Raw genomic sequence first — 20,607 nt, 5'->3', positions numbered from 1 at the left:
GGTTCCCAAGCCTGGCACAAAGTAGACCTCAAAAGGGGTGTCAGAGCCACATAGGTGTGGCCTGCTCTCCCCATCAGGCCCAGCGCCTTGTCCCCCTCCCTGACAACTGACAGGGGCCACCAACAGGGTGGGGCAGCCAACAAAGCCCCCTGCCCTGAGGCCTGTAGGAGGGGCTTCCAGCTGCTCAACCCCACTGGAGGCCAGGGGGGTCCACTCCCATGCCACCAACCTCAGAAACTCAGGCTGAGAGAAGGAAGGCAGAGCGGTGGGTTATCCCCAAGGGGAGGGCTGTGGAAACCCTGTGAGTCAGGCTGCAATAGGTCACCCTGGGGAGGCTGGCCTGGCCACCCCTCCCAGCTCTCCCCACCCCCAGATTCAGGTTGCCTCACCTCAGCCGGGCAGCCCCACCCTACTCTGGGCGGCCCCAGGTGCCTTGACTCACGTCCTGCCGCCCAGGCTAATGGCCCCCTTCCCGGGCGTCATCCTAGAGGCCCTGGTCAGAGACCCCGGCGTCCTTCCCACCTCGTGTGTCCCTCCACAACAGCCCCCGACACCAGGCGACACCCCAAGGACGGTAAATTCCCTGGCGAGGGGCTCAGCCCCAAAGGCATGGAGGAGAGAGGATGAGGAGGCAGGAAGAAATAAAAGGAGAGAAGAGGGTACAGGGGGCGGGCGCAGGCCCTCTGGGTACTTCTCCTGCCCCACACTCGGGAGCCCAGACCTCACCTTTCAAGCAAAGGCTGAGCCCAGACTCAGACCCTACCCGCTCTGCTGGCTACCCAGAACCTCTGCCCCCTCCCCCCACCACTGCGACATCCAGGCCAGCCCAGCGGGCCCCTCCCCTGAAGAAAGCCCCTTGCTGCCCCATGAAGGGCAAGGAGGCCAATGGCCACAGGCCTCTGACAGCAGAGAAGGATCCCAGGCCACATGTGTCCTGGCACCTAGTGGCTCCTAGATGCGGCTGGTAGACACAGGGCACAGATTCAGGTGGTTGCATCCCAGCTTTATTCTCGTGTCCCTCACATCCCAGCTAAGGCTCAGAGATGGGCCCAGGCCACAGTCCCCGGGAAATGGTCCTTGGCTCACCGTCTGGACCGGGCAGGGGGCTCTCTTGCCCACTCCTGCCTGCCTCCTTCAGCTGGGGGCTGTCCCGGAGACCACCTCCTCAGCAAGGGCCGCATGGCGGAGCCCCAGGCGGGAGCCGTTTGTGGGGGCCGGCCATCGGCCCTGTCCATAAAGTCATCCCAGCTCCAGCTCGGGGCCCCAGTGCAGGCTGTGGAGGATCTGGGGGCCCAGGCCTCCCTGTCCAAGGATTTGCCACAAGTGCCCTGCCTCCCCAGATTCTTGGGCTGCCTGGCGCCCCCGGTGAGACTCCAGAGTCGAGAAGACTCCACTCCCAAGCTCCCCATCCACGCAGTGTCACTGGCTGAGGGAAGGCGCGAGAGCCCGTTTCTCCGATTCCTGCACCTCGACGTCTGGAGGGAAAAGCTCAGCTCAGGCTCGCTCCCTCCGGGGACTCCCGGCTGCCCTGCCAGGCCTCAGACACGCCAGGCCTTCGCTTCGGCTGTTCCCTCTGCCGCCCGGTGCTCCTGATCTCACTCGCCCTGCTCTCCTGTCTTCCCAGAACACCATCACCTCCTAATATCCTAGGGCTGAGCTGCCCGGTATAGGACTGGGCACGTGAGATGTGGCCGGTCTGAACTGCAGTGTGCTTGGGTATAAAATACCACTGGACTTCAGACTTAGTGTGAAAAAAATAATATAAAATACCTCATTAATGACTTTTATACTGACTACACATTAAAATGATAATAGTTTAGGCATACTGAGTTAAGCAAAATATGTTATTAAAACTGATTTTACATGCCTCTTTCTACTTCTCCTGGTGAGGCTACTGAGAAACTTTAAATTACACGTGGAGCTCACATCAGGTTTCTATTGGATGAGCCGTTGTAGATAATTATTATTTTTATGCACATTATTCGCTGTCTCTCACCTCCCCACACCAGAATGTTCCCTGCTGTATCCCCAGCTAGCACATCACCTGGCACGTCGTAAAGGTTCATTGTCAAATGAGTGAATGGGCGACTGAGGCCTGCCAGGGGCCCCAGGCAGGGCAATTACCTGCCCTCCTTCCCAGGCCCCCACTCACCCTCTCTGTTGGCATCTGCTTCGCGCTCCGCCAGGGTCTCGACAGAGCCATCCCATCCCACGCTAGGTCCTGGGGGGGCACAAGGCAGCCACTGGGCCATGAGGACCAACACAGAGGCAACAGGGCTTGTGGGGAGACACAGGAGACAGGAAGGAAGCCCCCTCCCCCATGGAGCTGGTGGGTCCACAGGGAACTGGGGGGCTAGTGGGAGGAGGGACCCTTTCCCTCACCTTTGCCATGGGAGCTGGGTGCCCCCAGCGGGCCTGGGCGCCGCTGTCGGAATCTCTGCCGTGGGGTGTCCCCGGGGCTGAATGACTCAGAGCTTCGCCCCACGGGAAATCTTGAGCTGAGTTTCCGCCGCTGCCCACCTGCCAGGGTCTCATCCCGCAAGCACAGGGAGCTCTGGGCCCGGCGCACGGGTGCCGGTGAGGGGGACCCTGCAAGAGGCACAGGCAGGGAGGGTATCGGAGCAGTGCCAGGAGGGACTGGGCAGAGTGGAGGGGCCAGCAGGGAGAAGCTGCACAGGGGCCACAGGGGACAGGCAGCTGCAGAGGTGAGGGCGGAAGGGGCCCAGGGTTGGGTGAGTGAAGGTGGTGACAGGAGGCTGGACCCTGTGCTGGTTCTGACACTAACTCACTGTGTGACCTTGGGCAAGATGCTTCCCCTCCCTGGGCCTCAGTTTTCTCATCTGCTGACAGGGATAAATGACTTCTCACTAAAGTCCCCTGCTGCTCCGAGGTCCTAGGTACCGCTGTGGTTGGGTCGGATGGTGTGGGTGGGTAGGATGGCGTGGGTGGGTAGGATGCCGTGGGTGGGTAGGATGGCGTGGGTGGGTAGGATGCCGTGATTGGGTCGGATGGCGTGGGTGGGTCAGGTGGCGTGGGTGGGTAGGATGGCGTGGTTGGATAGGATGGCGTGGGTGGGTCAGGTGGCGTGGGTGGGTAGGATGGCGTGGTTGGGTAGGATGGCGTGGGTGGGTCGGATGGCCTGGGTGGGTAGGATGGCGTGGGTGGGTAGGATGGTGTGGGTGGGTAGGATGGCGTGGGTGGCAGCGCAGGCAGAAGGGAGGTGCCAGCCAAGAGGGACACAGCAGGGATGCAGGGCAAAGAGCTACTGGAACCATCTGGGGGAGTGGGGCGAGGTTGCAGCAGGGAAGGCCAGCAGGGAGCATGTGTGCAAGGCACACAGGAAGACCAGCGGCATCGGCAAGCCCTGGGGGCGGGGGTAGGGGACATGGGGTAGGGACCATCTTGGTCACCTGACCCCCAGACCCACCTGTGCCATCTGCCTCCCTGCCCTCAGAGAGCTCCGTCTCCGGGGGGCCCCCTAGGCTCTCGGTGCTGCCAGCCCCATCGGCCCCCAGGCGCGGCCCCCCGTGGGGGCCCCCCTCCCGCCGGGGCCTCATCAGCCTCTTCACCTTGTCTGCCAGCCAGCTGCCCTTCCTGGAGGCAAGAGGGCACAAGAGGGGCTAAGGCCAGGGAGGAAGGAGGGACAAGAGGCCATGTCTGGGATGGCAAAGGCCAGGCAAACCGTCACTGGGGCCCAGACCTGGGCTGGGCCAGGGCTCGAAGGGCAGGGCAGGGCAGGGGCTAGGTAGGGACGATCCCAGGCCCACCAGGATGGAGGGGCCTCTCACTTGGTCCGGGGCAGGGGCCCAGGTTCCAGCACGCGGTACTGGTCCATGATCTTCTCCACCAGCTTCTGCTTCTCCCGGCGCAGGGCATTGAGCTGGTCCCTGGGAGGATGGGGAGGGAGGATGTGGGCTTGAGGCCTGGGCAGGAACACGGGGTACACCCTGGTACAACCCTGCCCGTTAACACAGCCTGACATACCCCAGGATAGGCTGATAAATGCCTGCTGCCCCGAGCCCCTGGGGGTCAGCCTCCCCCTTTTCCCAGGCCCTCCCAGGGCGTCTCCCCATAAACAACCCAAGGGGCAGCCACGCCGGCCCCCACGGCCCCTCACAGGTACTCGCGCTGCTCGCGGTGCAGGTGGTCCCGGCTCTCCAGGCTGCGCTCCAGGAGCTCCCGGTTCTCCCGGCTCAGAGCCTGCACCTCGGCCAGCAGCTGCCGGTTCTCCTCTTCCTGGGCGCTCCGGAGCTCCGTCAACAGCTGTCAGGGGCAGGCGGCAGGACAAGCGGGGGTGCTTAACAGGGCTCAGGGCTGCCGCCTTCCACTCTCTCCACGCTCTTGCCAGCCCCCAACGCCCCCTCCAAGCCAACCTTCCTCCCCAGCCAGCACCCACCCCTCACCACACCTCACACTGTGTGGCCAGCCGGCAGGCGCTCAGGTCCAACTGCTGGTTGGACTCTCGCAGTCGCAGGCTCTGCGCCTCCAGCTGTGCCCGCTCCAGCTCCAGCCTCGCCAGCCGGCCCCGCAGCTCCCCGCGTTCCCCCTGCAGCTCACCTCGCTCCTGGGACACCTCCGCCAGCAGCATCTGAGCTCTGCAGAGGCAAGGAGAGCTGCTCTCCAAGGGGACTTGCCCCACCCCCACCCCCGCAGGCCCCTCATGAGGGCCAGAGGAGCCTTGATGGGGAGAGGAGGCAAAGCAGGACCCCACGGGGAAAGCGACCAACTCACCACCATCCCACTTCACAGATGGGAACACTGAGAACTTGCCCGAGGGGCGAGGGGCTGTGCCAGGGCTGGTACCTGTCATGCTCACTCTGCAGCCTCCGGAGCTCCTCCTCCAGGCCCCGCTGCCGATGCCCGTCCTGCACCAGGCGTTCGCGCTCTGCCAGCAGGGCCACCTCCTGCGCCTCCACGTGGGCCCTCTGGGCCTGCAGCTGCTCGTGCCTGCAATGAACAAGGAGCTAAGAGGGCCGCAGGGACTGACGCCAGGGCGTGTAGGTAGCTGGACCGTCTGGACCTGTAAGTCCATCGTCTCCTGAGCATAAGCGCCGGGGCGAAGCCACAGGGCAGAACGCTGTGCCGGACGCCCACCACTCCCGACCGCCGATGAGCCCCGGGGTGAGCCCACCCCGGAAGTGCAGAGAGCCCAGCCGCACAAGAGGGCACAGCAATGGAGGTGGGTCCACTGGTGGCACTGCTGCCTTGGTGGCATCAGACCCACCCAGGGAATCTGCTCTGGGCAGGTAGGGGGTGCCCAGGAGAGGAGCTGGGAGTTTGGAGGAGGCTCACCGGCCCTGCAGCTCCCGGTGGGCCAGCTCCAGTGCCCGCATGTTGGCCTTGAGGTCACGGTGCCGGGCCAGCAGCCCCTCTAGCTCAGCCTCCTGCCGCCGCTGCAGCTGTGCGAGGGCCTCGTGATCCCGAAGCAGGGCCTGCTGCTGCCCGCGGGTCTCCTCCTGGGAGCGCCGCGCCGCCCGCACCTCTTCCTCCAGCACCCCCAGCTTCCTGTGCAGCTCCTGGCCCTGCAGCTCCAGTACAGACTTCTCAGCCTAGGCCAGAGGAGGGAGCAGGGCCTGCTGGGTGACGTCCCAGGCCAGAAAGGGGGTAAGGGACGGGGGCAAAAGGCAGAGGGCGGGGCAGAGGAAAGGAGAGAGCGGTCTAGGGATCCGAAGGCAGAGGCAGCCGTGGAGGGGAGGGCAAGTGGCACAAGGCAGGGATGGCACAGATGGGGCTGGGGTCGGGGCAGGGCAAGCAGGAGGGACTAATGGCCGGCTGTGGAGGAGAGGGCTGGAGACGGGGTGAAATGGGCACTGACGCGGGGGCTAGAGGCAGGCAGAGGGGGTACGGGCAGGGGAGGAGAGGGCTGGAGACGGGGTGAAATGGGTACTGACGCGGGGGCTAGAGGCAGGCAGAGGGGGTACGGACAGGGGAAGTGGCAGGGTCAGGGGGAAGCGGCAGGAAGTGGGCAGCGATGGGGCAGGGGACAGGTACGCAGGCCGTCACCCACCTGCAGGCAGCTGCTCTGCTCCTGTGCCCGCTGACTCTGCAGCAGCAGCTCCTGGGCGCGCCCCCGCAGGCTCCCCAGCTGCCCCTCCAGGTGCTGCAGCTGCCCCTGCAGAGCCGCCTTCTCGGCGGCCAGCGTTGCGTTCTGCCCGGCAGGGAGGGGGTTAGCCGGTGCCAGGCCTCTGGGGCACACCCCCCAGCCCCGTGCCCACCATGGCGACACTCACGCTGCGCTCCACCTCAATGAGCCGCGCGCTCTGGGCCTCCGTGACCCTCTGCTCAGCCTGCTTCTCAGGCCCCTGTCCCACAGCACCCTGGCGCAGCTGCAAGGAGAGAGGGAGTGGCAGTGGCCTGGGCACAGCGCAGCGGACCCTTACCCCCTTTGGCAGTCCTCCCCCGTCACACTTCCCCCCACCGCCCAGCATCCCACAGCCCTGCCCTCCTTGCTCCGTCACTCTCCACCCTGCCCTTTGCACCTTCTCTCGGTTCTGCAGCAGAGCCCAGCCTCTGCCTGAGCTGTTGCTTCTGCACATCGTACTCCTCCTCTGGGCCCCAGTTTCAACACTGCTTTCTCCAGAAAACCTCCGCCAATCAATCCCACACCAGCCAGCTAAGCAGTCTGCTGGGGGCCCACGGGCTATGGTCGCCTGTGTTCTTGCCTCTGTCCCAGGTGGACAGTGGGCTCCCTAGGGCGGTGGCAACCAGGTATGGAGCCGTACCAGAGCGGCGCTGAGCCCGCACGCAACAGGGCTATCAGAAACGATTCCCAACTTAGGACGATAGTCGCTGAGCTCAGGAAGTGGTGGCGCCCACGCATGAGGGACACAGCAGGTGCCTCAGAGTAAAGGCGCCAGGCTCTGCCCATTTGAGGAATGGGGGAGACGAGGTCCGGGCAGAGCCGCCTGGCTCCCAGCACAGTGCTCCCTCCTACAGGCCCCCAATCGGGGCACAAGGCGAGCAACTGGCCAAGAGCGAGGGCCAAGACCGAGGGGGCGATACGAGTGCACGCGGCCCTGGCTGTCTGTGTGCAGGATGGAGGGAGGAGTGGGCCGAGGCCCCGGCAAGCAGGGCAGTGGCCTCACCTGGAACAGCTCCTCCTCCAGCTGCAGGGCCCTCGTTTTGAGTGCCAGCAGCGCCTCCTCCTTGCTGGTGGCCGCCACCTGCAGCTCAGCTTCCAGCCGCTGCTCCAGGCCCCGGTACCTGCCGGGAGAAGTGTTGGCTCCCAGCCCTCCCCAAGTCCTTGCCTGCCCCTCTCTGCCCCTCAGGCAACACCCCACCTTTGGTGCTGGACCTCCTGTTCCCGCAGAAATTCCTGGTGCTCCAGAGTCGCCCGTTCCAGCTCCCTCTGCAGATGCTCCAGCCGGGCCCCCAGCTCCTGGCCCCGTGCCGTGGCCTTCTCTAGCTCCTGAGGGCAGGTAGAGAAGCCTCAGGGCCAGAAGGGCAGGCCACCACCCTCACCCAGGCCTGAGAGTCAAGAGACCCAGCTTTCTGTCCTTGCTTTGTCACCCTGGGCAAATATCTTTAACCCTTTGGGGCTCTACTCCCCCATCTGTAAAATGGGAACAAGGCCTGCTCGCCTTGGAGAGTGGGTATGAAAGAGCTGGGGATTATAAGCCTGAGGGAGGCCCCTGGGCCAGGAGTCAGAGGCACTCGCTGGGCAAACGTCTTCACCTCTCTGAGCCCATGGTTCCTCGCGTGCCCAGCAACAGCTGGATTCACCCTACGTTCTGAGGCCACACGGGCCATGTGAGGGCAAGAGGGGCTCGGAGGAGGCGGGTCTGGACAGGACCCTCAGCCACAGGAGGGTGGCCACAGAGGGCAGGAACTTGGTGAGGGCCAGGCCTAACCGCAGTGGGAGCTGGGACGGGGAGGGCCAGGACGCCGCTGACCACGCAGCCTGTGGCGGTTGGGCCGTACCACTGCGGAAGTGGATGGGAGACCCACTCTGGCCTGTGGGCCCCGCGAGGTAGGGCAAACCATTCTGAGGTACGGGGGGTGGGGGCCCTGGCAGGATGAAACCCTGGGGAAGGCCCGACCATGACAGCCGCCCGCCAAATCCTGCCCTTGGAAATGGGGTCTTCCAACCCTTACTCTGATCTTCCTGGCTTAACAACCCCACCCGGACCACCGCTCAGGGTCACTGCACTTCTAGACACCCTTGGCCACGGCCTCTCATTGAAAAACTAAGAGTCCCATGAGTCCCTGCTGCCTGCAGCCAGCAGCCACAAGAGCCCCAGGGCGGAGAATAGGAAGAACAGTGGTGCCCAGGAAGACCTGCATCTCGGACCAGACCCCTGCCCTGCCCCCTGCAGGCTCCGGCCACAGCCGTCAATGCCCCAGCCACCGTGCCTCCTGCCCTCCCCCTAGCCAGGAGGCCCACCTGGACAACCCCCTTGGCCCCTGGTTCCCTGACCTCCCTCCCCTGGCCAGCCACCCCGGCCTGTACCACACCCAGTTATCACCAGGAACTGCTCCACCAGGAAATCTCACAAAATTCCCCTTTGTCCTCAGCCTCTTCCACCCTCTTGGTCCTCAGAGCCGGCTCCTCCAGCCGGCCAGCCCTACCCCTACCTTCACTGCCCACCTGCTGGCACTCCCTCTCCATGGATTAAGCCCATACTGAGTGCCAGGCACTGCCCCAAGCTCTCTACATTCATTACCTTACAGGATCCCGTGACACAGGTATTGTTTTTATTCTGGTTTCAGGTAAAGAAACTGAGACTCCGAGAGGTTAAGTAACTGGCCCCAAGCCACACAGCTGAGGAGGGGATCTGAGATATAATCCAGGTCCGTCTGACAGCATCTCTCCATCACCTCCTACAAAGTGGACCCCAGAGACAACCTCTTGGCCTTACCCTCTCACCCACACCTCCAATTCTCACACTCCCCAGGCCAAGCCAACAGCCTGTTCCTCACTCCTCTCCATCAGGAGGCATCTCGGAGCAAATAACTTATCCTCTCCGGATCTCAGTGCCCTCCTCTGTGCAACAGGGAAGAAACTGGAAACTGCTCAGCCAGAACATTTGGGTCCTCGTCCGCAGCACACCTTCCCCTCAGCACTGTGCCCCACTGGCCTGAACACCCATCCCATTGCCTTGTGGTCTCCTCTGCTTCCCCTGAGGGGCCTTCAGACCCGCAGACCTGACCACTCTGCTCACTTTAAACCCTCCAGTGACTCCTCGTTGCCCTCATGAAAACAGCTGCAACTCCTCCCTCTACTCATAAGGAAGACGAAGCCCTGCCCTACAGGAAACCTGCTTAATGAAGTCTTAGTCTCACCTCCCTCCACTCCCCGCCTCACACTCCACCCCTACAAACTCGGGCCTGTACCTCCTCCTGGCTCACTGCCGTTCTCTCTCCTCCTCCAGGAAGCCTTCCCTGACGTGCTCCAGCCTGAGTCCAGTGTGCTTCCTGGACCCCCACGGCTCCCCGCACGGTCCTGTCTCCACCCCAGACTGTGAGTGAGCGTCTCCCGAAGGACACATGCACTGGCTGCCTGGTACAGGGCCTGGTGCCAAGGAGATGCCCGCAGACATGCTTGACTGAATGAATAGAGGGGTTTCCAGGTCTTCTCTCTCCTCCACCCCCCATCCCAGCTCCAGCCAGCCTCACCTGCCACCTTTTTTTTTTTTGGCCGCACCACGCGGCTTGCAGAATCTTAGTTCCCCGACCAGGGATTGAACCTGTGCCCCTGCAGTGGAAGCGTGGAGTCTTAACCAGTGGACTGCCAGGGAATTCCCTCACCTGCCACCTTGACCACTGGCACTGCCTCCTATGGCCCCAGGTTCCCCTGTACACCAAGGTGACCCTCCCCAAACGCATCCTCACACAGGTCCGCCTGCACCCTTTGGTGAATTTCCCTGCCTGGGGACGGAGTACCAACACCTACAACGCTGGTCCCATGTACTTCTCCACCTTCCCCCACATCTCCTGGGCCCCTGAGCATCTCTAATGCCTTCAAGTCTTTGCACATGCTTTCCCTCTGGATGAAACATCCTTCCCCGCTTAGCAAAATCTCGATCTTTCCTTAGAACCCTCCCCGAAGCCTCCTTGCCCCGACCCTGGCATCAGCTCCCCTTCCCGTGGGGCTCCCGAAGCACTTTGCCTGTAACAACCAACGTATCTTGAGCCTTTGCCCAGCATGAACTAGGCTCTTCATGCCATTATCTCCCTTGGTCTTCCAAAGACCCGCGGAGGCAGCTACGAAGAGCACCCCCATTTCACAGAGGGAGGCACCGGGACAGAGCTGAGCAAAGCGCCACAGTCAGAGAGCCAGGATTTGCACCCAGGCCATCTAGCTCCATGCCCGCCTGCTACAGCCACCCCAACAAAGGCAGGGGACATCTGCCCCTCTCCCAAGCCAGGCATGCCTTTGGGAGCCAGGAGGGGACTTCGCCTTTCTATTTCCGGCCCCAGCTCAGTGCTGGGCACTCAGCGGCTGCTGATGGAGTTAATAACCCAAAACCCCAGCAACTGGCCTGGAACCCTGCTTCCTGACCCTGGCTACGAGCCCCGACATACCTCCTGGAGGGCCTGCCTCTCCCGGCGCTCCCTCTCGGCCTCCTCCAGGTGCCGGCGGCTCTCGCTCTGCAGCACCTGCAACTGCTCCTCGGCCGCCTCGGCCCGGGCCCGCAGCCTGGGCGCCTCTCGCTCCCACTGCCTCCGCTCGCGGCCCGTCGCTGCCAGCACCTCCGCCAGCGCCCCGCGCTCCCGCGACGCAGCCTCCAGCTCCCGGCCGGCGGCCTCCACCGCCTCCCGCAGCCGGGCCAGCTCCCGGGCCTGGGCCTCCACCTCCCGGTGGGCCTCGGCCTCTGCCCTCCGTGCCTGAGCCAGCTCCTCGGAGAGGCGGGCGGCCTCCGTGCCTCGGGCCTCCAGCCTCCAGGCCTGGGCCTCCAGCTCAGCTCGAAGAGCCTCAGCCTCTCTCCTCAGCCGTGCCATCTCCTCCTTGAGGGCCTCCTGCTCTGGGACACCACCGGACAGGATCTCCCCTGGGATCCTCCCCTCCCAGGTCTGGGCCTCAGGAGCCCCCTCCAGCTTCTGCTGTGGTTTTTGTTGGGCTGGGTCCCCGACCATCCTCTCCAACTTCTGTTCATGCTCTCTGGCCTCTGCTCGCCCCTTGGGTAGGTCCAGCCTCTGGTCTAGGGTCTCCTCCAACTGCCCACAGAGGCTGGGCTCCGAGAGTCCAGGTTTGCTCTCAGGGTCCTCCTGTCTCAGCCCCAAGGCCTCAGGCACCGACTCTCCAGTCTCTCCTCCCGGCGACAGCTGGGCCTCAATTTTGATATCTGGACCCTGAGGTGGGGCCACAGCGGCAGGGATCTGGAGAGGGGCTCCAAGGCCAGCCTTCTGCAGGGACTCCTGTGCCCCTACAGCAGGGCCTGACTTCTGGGCCATCGTGCCTACAGGCACCGTGACAGCCGCCTGGAGGGGCCTCTCCACCACCTTTGGGTCCAAATCAGATGCCTGAGGACACTCAGCTAACCCCTCGAGGGCTGAATCTGATGCCAGGGGAGCCGGGGCCAAAGCCTGGGGGCCTTCATCCCCTGCCTGACCAGCCAAGCCCTGGGGGCCATGGTCTGAGGCCAGCCGAGTCTGGGGAGCTGAGTCTGGCTCTGGAATCACGGAGTCCTCGCTCGGCTCCTCCAGCAGGGGGTGCTGAGGGCACATGAGAGGGATGGTCAAACCCAGAGGAGGATGCCAGGAAGGACGTGCTGATGCTTGGGGGAGGGGACTCACCTGGCCACCCGGCTGCCCCTGCAGCGCCCGGAGCAGGCCTCGAAGCTCCCGATTCTCCCGCTCCAGGGTCCGCAGCCGCCCAGCCTCTGCCTCCCTCACTTCTTCATGCAGAGAGGGAGCCGCTCCTGGCCGGGGCGCTGGGGTGTGGGAGATGAGGTCAGGATCCCTCTGCTCCCTTACGGCTCCTCACCCACACCCACCACCCCCCCCCGACACCCCCGGGGGAAGGGGATGAAATCAGAAGCTGTCCCCACTAAGGTGCAGGAAAACACAGGCAGCCTCCCACCCACAGCCCCTCCACTGGGGTCCCACTCACCCTCCCCAGGAGAGCCTGGGGCTGGCTCCAGGCTCCGCTGAAGCTCCAACTCCAGCTCCACGTTCTCCTCTGCCAGCTGGTCCACCTGATGCCGCAGAGAGCTCAGCTCCTGGAGGGGAGAGCAGGGTCAGACAAGCCCTCCCCGCCAGGGCCAGGCCAAGCGTGTGGGCTGAAGGGTCACGAGGGGAAACAAGGAGTAGGAGTCACAGGCATCACCAAGGAACCCTGGGGACCACTGGGGTCACAGCTCACTGCGTGACCAGGGCTCCCCCTGGGAATCTCACCGCATGGGCCTCGCCCAGCCGGGTCCGCAGCAGCAGGTTCTCCCGCTGGGTCTCATGCAGCCGAGCACAGCGCTCCTGAGAGGCGTCCAGCTGCTCCTCCAGCAGCGCCTTCGAGGCTTCCAGAGCCCCGGAGAGCGCCCGCTCCTCCTGGTGGGGGAGCAGAGAGAGATGGTGGTGCGATGCCCCCAGCACTCCGGGGCCACAGACCCTGGCTCCCCTCCCCCATCTGACTCTGCACCCCTGTTGCTCTCCAGGCCCCGCCTCTCCCCTCCATCTGCCCCTCCCCCTCCAAGGTTTCTTCAGGTACCACTTCCCTAGCACCTGGCCCCGCCCTTCTCCTATGGAGGCCCTGCCCCTTCTCCCCAGGAACTGCCTTCCAAGGTCCTTCTAAGCCCCACGTAGCCCCGTTGCTCGGTGCTCTCTCCAGACACTGCCTCCCCTACAACTGGCCCCACCTTCCTCTCCAGCTACCCTTACCTACAGCCTCCACCTCTCCCCTCCATCTGCCCCATCCTCCAGAGGGCCTGTCCCCAGACACCACCTGACCGCGTTCTCCTAGCGGTGACTATTCCCTCCATTGGGCCTGACCTATCCCTTGGCCCAAATTCGCTCCTCTCGAGGCCCACCCTGTCCCCGGCAGGCCGCGCCCCCCATGCCCCGCCCCCTGCAGCCTCGTCGCCCCCCTCACCTCCAGCTGGCCCTTGCAGGCCTCTGCTGCCTGCAGCCGCTCCCGGCAGCGTCGCAGTTCCTCCTGCAGGCGGGGCAGGCGTCCGGCCCGCTCCCGCAGCGCCTCCGCCTCCTCGCGGTACAGCTCGGCCCGCTTGGCCTGTCCCGACAGCGCCTGGGCCTGGGCCAGACGGTGCGGAGCTAGGAAGGGCCACCCGCTGGCCAGAGGGTTGAGGACGGGAAGGAGCCGGGTTGGGGGAGGCAGTAGGCTGGGGAAGGTGCGGGGGGCGGGTTAGGGAATGCGGCCATGTTTGGGGGCACCTGAGCGCACCTCCTGGCGGAGCCTTCGAATTTCGGCCTCCAAGCCCTGCACCTCCACCTGGGAATCTAGCAGCAGCTCGGCTTTCTCCTCCCTGGAGGGAAGGGACGCAGCAGGGGTCTGGGGACCTGCACCCTCCAGCCCTTGCTAGGCCTGAACCCCATCCGGACCACACGCAGACCTAAGCTGCGCTCCCTGCCCGCCACCCCCCACCTCCACCACCCCCTACCCCCGCCAGGTCCTTCCCAGCCAGCGCGCTCACAGCTCCTGCCGGACGCGCCGCAGTTGGGCCTTGGTGTTGGCCAGCTGCAGGGCCAGGTGGTGTGAGGCGCCCTCCGAGGGAGTCCTGGCAGGAGCCTCAGGCAGCGAGGGGGCCGCCAGCTGCCGCTCCAGCAGCAACTCAGCCAGCCGCTGGGGGACGTCAAAGGTCAGGAGTCAGGAGTGACCCGCCCCAAGAGCCCCACATCTGCCCCCAAGCACCACAAGACGCATGTGACTGTTGCAGCGCTCCACCCCCACCCACACCTCCGGCACGCGGCTGGGTGCCCGGCTGGGTCCCCGTGGCCCTCCTCCTCCTCCTCCTCCTCCTCCTCCTCCTCCTCCTCCTCCGGCCGCCTCGTACCTGGGCCCCCACGTCCCGCTCCCGAGCCAGCCTCAACAGTGTCCCCACCAGGCTCCGGGACAGCATCTCCAGCTCCGGAGGCGCCAGCTCCCCAGGCTCGGGCCCAGCCAGCGCCAGCACCAAGCCGGCCCCGGGCTGGGTCACCTGGAGGCACAGGGAGAGCAGGTCAGCCAAGGAAGTAGGGGGCAGGGTGTCCCAGACGGCCGACCAAACTTGTACCTCCTGGATGGCAGCAGCCAGCTCACTCTGGACCTCCAGGCTGAGGCCCTGGATGTGCCGGATGAACAGCTCCCGGTGCTCACACTGCAGGGGGAGCAGGGCGACGAGGAGGGGACAGTGAGGCTCACACCGGCGTCTCCCACCTCTGCGGCCAAAGCCAGACCCTGCCCTTCCCTGCCCCACTTACCTGCACTGATGCCCCCAGCAGTAGCCTAAGGATGCCTTCCAGCTCCTCCACCGCCTCCTCTGCAGGGCACAAGCCACAAGGGGTTAACCGGCAGGGATAGGGGGAAGAAACAGGAAGGGGCGGTGGGAGAGAGCACCTGAGAAGGGGTCAAACCCCAGCGCCTGGAGGTCTGGGGGTGGAGACAGGATCAGCAGCTGCAGCTCCTCCTGCAGCAGACGGCAGACGGGGTGGGAGATGTGAGAAGGGCCTTCCCGCAGGCAGGGGGCTCCCAGGCTCAGCCTCCCCCTCCTGACCCCTCACCTGGTAGAAGTCCCTCAGCCGGCCCCACAGGTGGTTCAGGTTCCACACCCGCCAGGCTGCGGGCCCATCGTGGCCCCTGATCATTTGAGGGCCGCCTCGGGAACTGGGGGCACTGTGGGCACAGGGGACGATAGGTGGGAGGGGTGACTGAGGACCCACCTCCCCTAAACCAGGCTCTTCCCACCAGGCTGCCCGGCCCCCCGCCCCTCAAGCCCCTCCACAGCTGCCCCGAGGCCCCCTCTGGTGCCCTTACATGACGCCCAGCACCCGGAGGAGCAGCGCCCCGTCGCTGAGGCGTAAGAACCTCGTCTCCGGACAAAGAGGCCCCTCTCCTTCCTCCTCCTCTTCCTCCTCCGGCTCCCCCACCAGCCCGGCCAGGCCCAGCGCCTGTGGGGACACAAAGGAGTCAGCTGGCCTGGGTGGGAGGCCCGCACCGGCAGAGTGAAGCCTGAGCCCCTCTGACCTGCCTCCTGGGCCCGCGCAGCCCCCTCCTCACCAGTCCCCTGAACGCCAGTGGCCACGGGCCTGGACCCCTTTTCCTGCCACACAGCTGCCTGGACTTCTCCATCCCCACCTGAGCCCGCTCCTGCCCTCAGGCCCCAGCTCTGCCCCCCCGCCCCCCACCCCACACCAGCCCCTCCCTGCTGCTCATTTCCCCTCCCCAGACTCCCTCGCACTGCCCCCTCACCCAGGTGGCCAGGCTCCCACTCAGGAAGTCTCTGATCCTGGGCCCCTTGCCCCCATCCATGACGGGGTCAGGGTGTCGGTCCCGCTCTGGTGGCTACACCTGCCCTGAGAGGAAGAGGAAGTCCCGAGTGGGCCCAGGCCCAGCCACAGACACCCTGAGCAGCTTCCTCCTTCCGGGTGCTGGCAGCCCCGTGCACCCCCGGAGTCCTGCCTCAGCGCCCCCCCCCCCTTCGCCTCCCTGCATCCTCCCAGCATCTTGGGCAGGGCCAGCTCGGAGGTTAGCAGGGGAAGGTGGAGTCAGGGCCGCCCAGGAGCAAGGCCCACAGCTCTCCTGGCTCGATGGACAATGGCAGGTGAGTCCTCCCCCTCTCTGGGCCTCGGTTACCCAACTTGAAACCCAAGAAGGTGACCTCAGCCTTGTACCTTCCAGGGCCTCGGAAGGGGCCTTACACGGGGCATCTAGGTACCCACACCTGCATCTTCTGATTTGCCTGGCTTCCCTTTCCCCTTGATGTTTCCCAAACTTACCCAAATCACCCTCCCAACCTACGAGGCTTGGGAGGTGCCGCCTCCTCTGAACCCCGACCAGAAGTGAGTACCCCCTCCTCGGACCCTCCCCCCATACTCTATATACACTGGACTGAGACAGAACGTCTAGCCCGTGGGCTAGTGACCTCACAGGCCTCAATTTCCTGTCTGTGAAAGAAGTGAGTTAGAATCCAGCCTCTGAGGGACACAGTTCAATGCAGAGACCAGCAGCACGTGTCTCATAGATAAACCACGAGGCCAGGAGGACACCCCAGTTCCCCCACTGCTCACTACTGGGCTCTGTGTGGGACATTGCTGGGTACTGAGATGTGGTAAAAAGCCACATAGTCCCTGCCCCCGTGGTATGCCCAGTACACTGGGGAGACAGCTACGCAGAAAATCACACACACACACACCCCCAAAATGTAACATTGCAGCTGTACTAGGTGCATTGACAGGGAAGGGATTTGACGTCAGTGGGATGATCAGGAAAGGCATGGGGGGTGGGGTGGGGGGATGACCATGAAGCTGAGATCAGGGATAACTGGGTAAACTAGGCAAAGTGGGGAGGAAGGAAGGGCATTTCAAGCAGCCGAAGCAGAACGTGCAAGCGTTCTGTGGCAGCTGGAAGCATGGCCCGTGTAACGTTCAGAAATTATTCATGTTGCATCGATTCCCAGACACTTTGTTTCTCACATTTAAATCGCTAAAGTCAGGTTACATGGTAGAGTTGCTGGCTAGCCAGCAACAGTCCTGACGTCATTGTCATTGCCTGCACGTGCCCATACTTCAGAAGCATCAAACCCTGCCGAAAGGGCATCAGCAGCTTGGGAGAAAACCCCAGAGACAAGAGCGGAGCGCTCTTAACCCCAGGCCCCAAAGAGTGGGAGCTCCCGGGGGAGAGGAACCGGACTTGTCAGCAACACTCCCAAAGCAGAAATCAGAGTCGGCTTGCTCTGCGGTCCTGCAAAGTTGGCTTAGGACTCTGATGGCTGCCGGTGGTTTCCGGTTGTCTTATGAATTTCGGAGGGGAGCACCGAACTCTTGATGCCTCACAGGAGTGGGTGGCAGGGAAATACAGACATCGCGCCTCTGTCGGATTCCAAATGTGAAGGAGTTTTCTGAACAGCGTAAACTATTTCTTTTGCTTATATTTTCCTTTTTATGTGTGCATCAGAATTATGTATGATAAGAATCTATGTCTAAGTCAAAAAGAGCTCCTTCGGGGGCTTCCCTGGTGGCGCAGTGGTTGAGAGTCCACCTGCCGATGCAGGGGACACGGGTTCATGCCCCAGTCCGGGAAGATCCCACATGCCGCGGAGCTGCTGGGCCCGTGAGCCATGGCTGCTGAGCCTGCGCGTCCAGAGCCTGTGCTCTGCAACGGGAGAGGCCACAACAGTGAAAGGCCCACGTACCGCAAAAAAAAAAAAGAGCTCCTTCGGGAAGTAGAAAATAAAGAGTCTAGTGATGAAAGAGCCTTGGGACATAGTTAACTGGCAGCATTCTTCTTTTAGTGGCATTTTCTTTAGCGGCGTCTTTTACAATCGTTGACATCTTAGATTTGCTGCAAGATGGGGCAATATTGCAAACCCAGGCTTATCATGAGCCAGTCCTGGTTACCAACACTTTACACTTACTAACTTATTTGCACAGGACTAGTTTATGAAATAAGGACTATGGGTTATCTCCAATTTATAGAGAAGGAAACCGAGACTCAGAGAGGTTAAGAACTTGCCCCAAATCACACAGCTCTGAAGTGGTAGCCTGACCAGGCAACAGGAAGCTGCGCAGGGTTGTTAGCAGAAGAGCATATCCAGTTGTTTAAGCCTCCCTAGAAGCATCTGGAAATGCAGATAATCCTCTCAAAGGGTTGTTACAAGGATTCCACAAGCTGGTGCCCGGCTGAAGCATTCATGAAATGGTCCCTAGTGTGGTCCCAAATTTTAGACACCAGACACCAGTTTATTATCTTTAGTATTAATAATATCAAGGGTCCATCCAGATTGGACTCTGAGAATCTTACACCTATTTCCATCCCCCCCTACCTCGGGATTCCAGCCCAGGAAGTACTCCGGAGAACCCACTCTGGGTTAGCGAAGAGTGGTGACAGGGCCTCACCTCCCAGCAGCCAGGGGCCCCTGCCTTGCTCCGTGGCTTCCGAGTCACACCCTTCCTCCAGCCTCCTCGGAGGCCTGGGCCGTGTCGCCCCATTGCTCTTGCTGATTGCTCTCACATTCGTCACTCCAGACATGCCCGGCTGCACCTCAGTCTCTCAATCTGGTTCTATGAGTTGGTTCAGCTGAGTCAGGCAGAGGGAGGCTCGGGGTGTGGGCAGGGGGAGGAGGCTGGGGAGGGGCTCCCTCATCAGCTGACCCCAAGATGTTGGGATTTCGAGGCTCAATTAACTATTGAGGGATGTTCCTCAGGGGCTGGCAGTGGTTCCTATCCCTAGGCTAGATTTTTTCCTTTAAAAAATTGTTCAGGGGCTTCCCTGGTGGTGCAGTGGTTGAGAGTCCGCCTGCCGATGCAGGGGACGCGGGTTCGTGCCCCGGTCCGGGAAGATCCCACATGCCGCAGAGCGGCTGGGCCCGTGAGCCATGGCCGCTGAGCCTGTGCGTCCGGAGCCTGTGCTCCACAACGGGAGAGGCCACAACAGTGAGAGGCCCGCGTACCGCAAAAAAAAAAAAAATTGTTCAGGGACTTCCCTGGTGGCACAATGGTTAAGAAAACGCCTGCCAATGCAGAGGACACGGGTCCAAGCCCTGGTCTGCACATGCTGCAGAGCAGTTAAGCCTGTGCACCACAACTACTGAGCCCACCTGCTGCAACTACTGAAGCCCAAACACCTAGAGCCCGTGCTCTGCAACAAGAGAAGCCACCGCAAAGAGGAAGCCCACTCGCAGCAATGAAGACCCAACACAGCCAAAAATAAATAAATAAATTTATTTCAAAAAAATTGTTCAAATGCATGATCAAAAATGTCGAGAGAGAGTCCGCCTGCCGATGCAGCGGACAGGGGTTCGTGCCCCGGTCCAGGAAGATCCCACATGCCGCGGAGCAGCTGGGCCCGTGAGCCATGACTGGCTCAGCCTGCGCGTCCGGAGCCTGTGCTCCGCAACGGGAGAGGCCACAACAGTGAGAGGCCCGCGTACCGCAAAAAAAAAAAGAAAGAAAGAAAGAAAAAAATGTCAAGAGTGCCTAAGGATATAGAGAAAAAATCAAGTCTTCCCCTCTTCACTCCCAAACCCAGTCCCCAATGCCATGCCCCGTTAGCATTTTCTGTGTCCTTCCTGAGCTGCAGCTGCCCAAGTCTGTCACAAGTGGTTGCAACCACACCCACACACACACACACACACACACACACACGTTACGTGTGCACCTCCATGCTTTGAGATATATTTCACAATCTGCTTCATTTCTGTTCAGAACCGTTGGCCTTGGCCTCTTGAATAGCTACATTGTATCCTACGGTGCGCTCTCCCATCGTCACTTTGTCTCTTATTGACAAAGATTTTAAACATTTGCATCTTTTGCTATCCCTACAGTGCCATAATGACTGCTCATCTCAGAGATCTTTTTCTGGAAGTTTTTAAGGTGGGGTGGGGGGTGTTGGTGCCCACTGCTGCCAACATGTGGATTCAGGAGACAGGCAAGAGGCAGAGAAAGACAGACAGACAAATCGACAACGTCGTCAACTGCCTGCAGCCTCCTACCTCAGGGCTCAGCTTCTCCAGCTGCACAGGGTGGGAGCAGGAAGGACTCCCACTTCCCTTCTGGTTTTGAATTCTCTAGGTAGCCCTAGTCTGACCCCAAAGACCTGGGGCAGGAGGGCTCGAGGGCTCTGGGGCTCCAGGAAGCAGAGTCCAGGGAGGCCAGGGCAGGTGGCAGCTGGGTTCAACCAGAGTCCAGGACCAACCAGGCCTGAGTCAGAGAGTGGCTTTTTCTCCCTGCCTGCGGCAGGCCCCACCTGATACCCCAGCGGCTTGGCTGGGGCCCAGCTCCCTAACCAGATGGTTCAGGGCCCCAGGCTCAAGAACTAAAACCCTAAAACAGCCTCCAGGGGTTTCTGGGCACCTGACCCTCTGGCGTTGGGTCTGAAGGACTCCCTACTCCCCACCCAAGTGTCTGAGAAGGGGTGTTTTTCCTACTTACCATTTGGGGGTGGAAATAGCCAGAGTTGGACAAGAACAGAAGTGCTCAGCCCAGTAACTCAACAAGCTGCCCATGCGGGAGGAGGCGGTGGGAAACCAGAGCCAGGGAGGGGAGGGCCCAGGGCCATCTGCCGAGTGCCGGGCCAGGTGCCCAGAGCCTCAGGGTGCAGCCTGCAGGGCCTGGGCCCAGCTCTGAAGAGAGCCCGGTGCGGCCCAGCCGCCACTACCTGACACTGGGCCAGCTCTCCCTTTCTGCTCTCCCCAGGGCTCCCCGACGCTCCCGGGGGCCCTGCCTCGCCCCGAGCCTCTCACCGAGCCTGGCACCCCGGCACCAATCCTTCTCCTGGTGGCCTCCACCCAGTGCCCAAGGAGGTGTTCGGAAACACTGACTGACTCATGACCCTTCTGTTCTTAAAACCCTCCAGTGGAGGGACTTCCCTGGCGGTCCAGTGGTTAAGACTCCGCACCTCCAATGCAGGCAGCGCGGGTTAGAGCCCTGGTGGGGGAGCTAAGATCCCACATGCCTCGCGGTGTGGCCAAAAACAAAATCCCTCCAGTGGCTTCCCCCTATACTATGAATCAAGTTGCAGCC

The 20,607-nt window shown here is 62.4% G+C and overlaps 1 protein-coding gene across 1 annotated transcript; it reads right to left on the bottom strand.

Moving 5' to 3' along the window:
* Positions 1 to 1,273: 1,273 nt before the first annotated feature.
* CCDC88B (coiled-coil domain containing 88B) lies at positions 1,274 to 15,425 on the bottom strand. The gene is made up of 27 exons (XM_060017494.1): positions 15,338 to 15,425; positions 14,903 to 15,036; positions 14,650 to 14,761; positions 14,486 to 14,555; positions 14,350 to 14,408; positions 14,163 to 14,246; positions 13,944 to 14,087; positions 13,584 to 13,732; positions 13,334 to 13,415; positions 13,025 to 13,183; positions 12,337 to 12,483; positions 12,053 to 12,161; positions 11,737 to 11,873; positions 10,525 to 11,655; positions 7,281 to 7,408; positions 7,086 to 7,203; positions 6,231 to 6,326; positions 6,008 to 6,148; positions 5,293 to 5,549; positions 4,804 to 4,947; positions 4,409 to 4,595; positions 4,118 to 4,263; positions 3,789 to 3,887; positions 3,428 to 3,594; positions 2,383 to 2,589; positions 2,153 to 2,221; positions 1,274 to 1,475 (listed from the first exon to the last, which is right to left on the bottom strand). Exons 1-27 carry the CDS (start codon positions 15,395 to 15,397, stop codon positions 1,420 to 1,422), a joined length of 4,392 nt encoding a protein of 1,463 aa, XP_059873477.1. The 5' UTR covers positions 15,398 to 15,425; the 3' UTR covers positions 1,274 to 1,419.
* Positions 15,426 to 20,607: the final 5,182 nt, after the last annotated feature.

The sequence above is a fragment of the Delphinus delphis genome, chromosome 8 (genome assembly GCF_949987515.2).
Source record: "Delphinus delphis chromosome 8, mDelDel1.2, whole genome shotgun sequence".
NCBI classification, from domain to species: Eukaryota; Metazoa; Chordata; class Mammalia; order Artiodactyla; family Delphinidae; genus Delphinus; species Delphinus delphis.
Note: the sequence above shows the minus strand (reverse complement) of the source record. Positions and strands in the feature narration are given on the sequence as shown.

Coding starts and splice junctions, on each gene's coding strand:
- CCDC88B (XM_060017494.1), bottom strand. CDS start 15,397: ATGGATGGGGGCAAGGGGCCCAGGATCAGAGACTTCCTGAGTGGGAGC. Junction 14,247..14,349: donor TGCTGGGGGCATCAGTGCAG/GTAAGTGGGGCA, acceptor CTCCCCCTGCAG/TGTGAGCACCGGGAGCTGTT. Junction 4,596..4,803: donor CTGCAGAGTGAGCATGACAG/GTACCAGCCCTG, acceptor TTGCCTCTGCAG/AGCTCAGATGCTGCTGGCGG.